This window comes from Arachis ipaensis, chromosome B9 (assembly GCF_059453495.1).
Source record: "Arachis ipaensis isolate K30076 ecotype BB chromosome B9, ASM5945349v1, whole genome shotgun sequence".
NCBI classification, from domain to species: domain Eukaryota; kingdom Viridiplantae; phylum Streptophyta; class Magnoliopsida; order Fabales; family Fabaceae; genus Arachis; species Arachis ipaensis.
Window position 1 is genome coordinate 159612237 of NC_142444.1, and position 6000 is coordinate 159618236.

The following is a 6000-nucleotide window of genomic DNA, read 5'->3' on the forward strand; positions in this document are numbered from 1 at the left end:
TTTATTATATTATTACAAATATATGTGATTTTATAAGTAATAATTAGCAAACAACTTAATATATATATCAAGAGACTTAATTTATATCTAAATTGAAAGAGAACGTAAACTTTTAATACATCAAATTTGAGCTATAAAATTAGGCTTGACTATTTAAACACGGAATTACAAGTCAACCTCAATTTTCATAAATTAGGATTGAACTTGCACAAATTCGATTCAATTTGGTGTATGTCACTACCATTTCCAAATTGGTAAACATTTCAATTTTGGAATATATTGGGATTTGTTTTAATCTATTACCTTAATATGAGAGGTTTTTGTGCTAATGTATGTTTTTTAGAAAATTTTTTAACAAGAAAAAATAGCCTAACACTACACATGGGAAAAGGAAGAAAATAGCTGGTTATTGATAAAATTTTAGTATAATACACTGAATTTTATGATATTTTTTAAAATTTTGAGGGTGTATTGTTAATATGCAAGAGGTATTATTTCGCCCCAAAATTTTAAAAAAATACTATAAAATTCAATAATAATGTGTTACACTAATTTTTTCTTTTATATCTAAAAAATTTAGTCAAAAATAACAACACATAAACAAAATTATATAGTAAACCAAAAAATGAAGAGTTGAAGAAAAGAGTCAAAATAAGAAGCAAGAGAGTAAAAAAATGGCACTATACTGTGGATGTGGAAAGCAAATAGTATTGGAAGATCAGTTATTTCACAGTTTCTGAAGAAAGCAAATAGTGTTGTTTCGTTCGCAGTTAGAAAAGCATATAAATAGTAAATAAAGTTCCCAAGATTACGTATCCTCGCAGAGCTTTTGTTATGATATTGATAGTTTATTTTTAGCTTATAAAGGTCGCAGATGTGGTTGAAGAAGTGATTGATAATTGATTGTACCCAACATAGGACCCGTGAGCCCATATCCCTTTGCATATCATCACCCTCTTCCTATATTTTTATTTTATAAACAATGGTAACAATATTAATCATAGTGTGACGTGAAACTAGATATGATACTTTCGATGATGCCCACATATTAAATAATACCTTTAAACTATCATATATTAGGGGCCCATAGAGCACACCATTATACAAACTACTTACTACTATTTTATCTATAGGTTAACACTGTATGTTGTGAGAACATTTGTATGGAGATCTTAATCGCATTTTCTTAAGCACTATTTCCCATGCCAACCGTGTCTATTTTGGGTCATGTGCAACTAAGTAGATCCAAGTCAAACAAATTCCAACTTAGATAAAGTATAGGATAATAATAATTATATTCGGATACATGTCATAATATACTCACCAAAAATTACGTGCAGTAATATTATTAATATTTCAACATTTTATATCCAATAATTACTTTAAAATTTTAATACTCTCTTAACATTTGATTTTCATATATTGTTAATATAAATGTTCACATCCAAGTATTGTTATCCCATTAAATTACTTTTTGAGTTTTGAAACATTAATCACAAAGGTTGCATAAATCATGATATTTTGGTTAGTTGATAGTAGTGTCTATTAATTTATAGTGAGTTTCTCAAAATGACTATTTATGTGTATATAATTTTTTCTTTTATGAAAATAGTTCATCAATATCTTATAGTAAAATTCAAAATTTCAATTATCTAAGATTGAAAGTTGCAACTGTTTTTTTATTTTTTTTTTCTTTCTATAATTGATATAAATATTTGTTCATATTTGTATTATCTTGTAGGGTGGTCCTTTTATTTAATTTTACTTGGAGTCGGTGGCTTTTAACATAAAAGACCCATTACTTTTGGGTCATGCGAAGTTTCCACCATTCCCGTACCTAAGGGTAAAACCATAAAAACATTCGCCGTTGCCGGGGATCGAACCCGGGTCACCCGCGTGACAGGCGGGAATACTCACCACTATACTTCAACGACTTTAGTGATTGTACGGTTGTTATACAAATTATTTCATACAGTTGGAATAAAATGGTTTTGAAAGGACAAAAGTCATTATTAAGCTTTGAGAAGAAAGTGAGTTCTTCACATGCTCAATATACTATATGGCTATGTAGAGTTAGATGAATGACACTTTATCTTGCCGAAACCCCCTCTCAAGAATATGATTTCCCAAAATCTGGAGGCTCTACATCTTTTGCTGAAGAAGGTAGAGTGCATTTTGCCTTCATGAATAATTTGTTGACCACTCCATGTTATGTGCTTTTTTGAGATTTACATTAGTCATAACTGAATTATGGGGCAATTCCACATTATTTTGAACTTTCGTTTGATTTTTTTATTTGTTAAAATGTTGATATATTAATGATTTTACTATTACACGTGTTAAGTATTTATCTCAATCTGTATTTGATCAGAGAACAGTGAAAATTTTATTTAATTTACACCCTCAGTCACAAGAAAATCAAAGTTCAAAGTATTTCAATATTAGATAGGTCCAAAATAGAAATGCAGAAGAACATTGTGACATTCAAGGAACAATTGACAACAAATCCATATCTAAACGTTACAGTTATCTGAGTCTTATGTTGTGGCTTCTTACAAACTGAAACCACCAAGGTTCACTACTTGAGAGGGGAGTAAGGGGATCTTTTTTTTTGGGGGGAAGATTGATTGTTTCAAATTTCAATCACAGCTTGTAAAGAAAATTGAATGAGACTGATAAAAACCCAATATTGTGGGTGGTTGGAGTCTTCATTGATCAGGGTCAGCATTATGCCATCCCTTTGTGCATGGAGGAATACTCATAAACTCATCAAATTCTTTCACGTGAATGTCACAGCACTTCCACTGCAAAAACAATGACACAAAAAAAAGTTAGTAGTGTTTTTTTAAGAAACTCATCACAACTACAAGCATTAGAAATTTAGAATATGGAATATTCAATACCCACCCCTCTCATCCGGTCGTGAAACACCGCGGGGCCAGGATGGTAGCTGCAAGCAGTCTCATGATTATCCTTCTCCTTGAAAGTTTGGCCGCACCCTTTATTTTTACACGCTTGGGGCTCGTTTATATCGACTATCTTCTTAGGATCCTTTGGATCCTGAACACTTGAATTGGTCTCAGCGCAGACATGTCCGGCAACACTTCCAGGGTTGTCTCCAACAGTATTTACAGGTTTGACTTGTGAACCTAAAACAGGAGAAAGACAAGTAAAATGTAGGATAGCAAACATGATATAGGGATTGCTTAAGACACTGCCATGAGCAGAGAATTAAGAGTACCATGATCTGAGCAAAAGAATCCCTGCCGACACCTAGAACAAGAGTCCTTTGCCGATGCATTGGTTGAAGGAGCTGCAGTTGGAGCAGCCACAGTAGCCTTCTTAACCGGTGCAATCACTTGCTTTTCGGATGTATGTTTTCCGGTCTTACATCTTGATTAATATGGGAAAAAAATTAATCAACAAATTCAGGGGATTTTTATTTTTATTTTTATTTTTTTAAAAGAAAGTTATTATTTTCTCTTATTCCATTGATGTTGATAATAGCAAAACAATCTACTTCTTCACTAGCATCCTTGAAAACTTATCTGGAACTTCTGGTTTATTCTCATTCCAGAATGCAAGATATTATAATCCGGCGGACATAAATTTAACACGAAAAGCATATCAAATACATGTAATTTCATAAAGCAAATCAACACATGAAGAAGTGGCAAACGAAGTCTATATTATCTATTGCAAAGAATCACCAAGCAACATTAGATCACCCAATAACATTATCATATTTTTACTCAAATATGGCAAACTCTTGTAAACTGACTAGTTGACTGCAGTTCAAATCTTTATAGATTCAGACATAGTTGACTAGAGAAAAAGAGCAGAGACAATAACTCACCCTGGAATTTCCAAAAACAGGCTGAAATCATGACTTCTTTTCTTGCAACAGCTCCATTCTTTCATCCCATCATGAAAGATTGGCTGGAAAACAAAATGGAAGCATAATCAATTGCAGAACTGATAAATAGTCATTAAAAAAGCTAGAAAGTGCCATGAATAAATAAATTAAAAGGCGCTGACTTACTCCCTGAAGAAATGAAGTTTGCCCATCAATAAGCGCAAGTCCCAAACATGCCAAATGGAAAGTGAATCGGTAAAATATCATAAAAAATAACTGTCATAATGATATCAACACACGATATTACATTGGATATAAAGTTTCACTTAGTTCACGGGTGAGTTATATTATCAAAGCTCATCAAACAATGATTTACACACAAAAAGGGAAGAAAAAAATTGAGGGTCCAAAGACCAACACTTACATTTTTTCCCCAGGTTAAATAGTTGGACGCGGTATTGGTTTTATTTTAAATATACAAGACAAAACATAAATTTCGAATTCAAGCAAAATAATAGCAATGACCTTTATTCAAGTTTCTGACAGCTACAACAATCTTAGAACCACTTTTAAGACAATAGAAGAAGAGTTTTCTGCAAGAGCTGCATATTCTTCAATTCATATTGTTGACTATATACACATAATTGTCTATGCCAGTAGGTGTATATACTGCATATCAAGGCTAACTTTCATATGCAAGTGGCTACAGCAGCATTCCTTTCATGGGCATAGGATGACCAAGAAATCATAGAACCAAGCTACAAGATCATCAATAAAATCGAAAGATAGGATTTGCACCCATTATATCAAGGATGGAAAAACCTACCATAACTCTTGTTCTAAACACCTCCCGGGTAAATGATAATTGGAACTTCGGAAGTTCGGAAATCTCCTAAATTCTTGCCCAACAATATGCACTAAATGAATCGAAAACCCGGACATTTTATCTTTTCCAATAAAAACTTCCTATATTGTAAACCTTAATTGCCAAAGCCCCTTTACATTTGAGCTTTTGAATGAAAGAACTAGAAGACACAGTATGTTGAATCACAGCACCTGAAACGATTCAATCACATAATTTCCATGAAAGGGAGCAGCTTTTACAACATTTTATGATCCCGTGGATCCTGGGACAAATTACTAACAGTGCTCATAATTCAATGCCCGGAAAAAAGGACACTCAACTCTTCAAGCTTAACTAACACATTACAAGAGCCTCCAAATGTTAGCCACAGTTTCAACAAACCAAACCATCAATCTACACACAGTAGCAACAGATTGAAACATAACAAGTGGGTGAAGAGTGCAAAGAGCTACCCAAATTTGGAAGGCAGTGCATACAAAAGAAAGTTAAGGATTGAAGTCAAAAGGGTCAATGCGAAAAGGGGGAACATGAATAATAAAGTGATAAAGGATGAAACTTGATCATGTAATTGAGAGAGAGAGAGAGAGAACAGACAGAATCATGATATCGACAGGAACCGTCAGGGTTATCGTCGTCGGAGAAGATGGCGTCACAACCAATCCTCTGGCAGCGAACTTTGCCGGTCTGCGCCATCCCTCAAACACTCAAAAGCTAAAGCACTCACAAATCTGTGTTGGTATCTATCAAATGAATTTCGAGAACTCTCACTTTCAGCTTCAGGAATGAAGTGGAATCCGACACAAACAAGATCTTTTTTCACTTTTCATTTTTCAACTAGCAGTAGCATTACCTAATCTTAGTATTTTCAATATTTTTTTTTAACACAACTCTAGCTAAATCTCAAACGGGTTGGGCCTCTTTTTTTTCTTTAATGGCTAGAGGGAGGACAAAGAGATGGGAATCTTACAGATTCCAGTTTGGATAATTTGGACCTTAGGCCCGTTAATATACAAAAACAAAAACTTTTAATCAAGATTTTTTTTTTTTACCAAAGATAAAAGACTCGAACCTGCGATCTCTTAATTGAGTATGGGGAGTCTATGTCATTTGAGCCATAACTCATTGACTTTTTAATCAAAATTCTTAGACATATAATTTTCGGCAAATGCATACATCTAAGTAAATGATTTTAGAATATTTTTTACATTTTTTTCTCAAAGATAGTAGGTTATTTTATTTCAAATGAAAGAAAATATTTTGTCCAAAATTCAGGACTACA

The 6000-nt window shown here is 33.1% G+C and overlaps 1 protein-coding gene across 2 annotated transcripts; it reads right to left on the reverse strand.

Annotated features, from left to right (window-relative positions):
* Window positions 1-2463: 2463 nt before the first annotated feature.
* On the reverse strand, window positions 2464-5573 carry PBS2 (cysteine and histidine-rich domain-containing protein RAR1). Of its 2 annotated transcripts, none has more exons than XM_088500642.1 (5): window positions 5316-5573; window positions 3857-3939; window positions 3242-3393; window positions 2908-3149; window positions 2464-2804 (listed from the first exon to the last, which is right to left on the reverse strand). In XM_088500642.1, exons 1-5 carry the CDS (start codon window positions 5412-5414, stop codon window positions 2709-2711), a joined length of 672 nt encoding a protein of 223 aa, XP_088356768.1. In that variant the 5' UTR covers window positions 5415-5573; the 3' UTR covers window positions 2464-2708. The 2 variants fall into 2 exon arrangements, with proteins under 2 accessions (XP_088356768.1, XP_088356769.1); XM_088500643.1 differs by having other exon boundaries at window positions 4043-5546.
* Window positions 5574-6000: the final 427 nt, after the last annotated feature.

What these genes read in the sequence shown, in the direction of transcription:
- PBS2 (XM_088500642.1), bottom strand. Translation starts at nt 5,414, where the DNA reads ATGGCGCAGACCGGCAAAGTTCGCTGCCAGAGGATTGGTTGTGACGCC. An exon ending in ATTCTTTTGCTCAGATCATG is followed by an intron (nt 3,150 to 3,241) that starts GTACTCTTAATT and finishes CTCCTGTTTTAG; the next exon opens with GTTCACAAGTCAAACCTGTA. An exon ending in TTCACGACCGGATGAGAGGG is followed by an intron (nt 2,805 to 2,907) that starts GTGGGTATTGAA and finishes TTGTTTTTGCAG; the next exon opens with TGGAAGTGCTGTGACATTCA.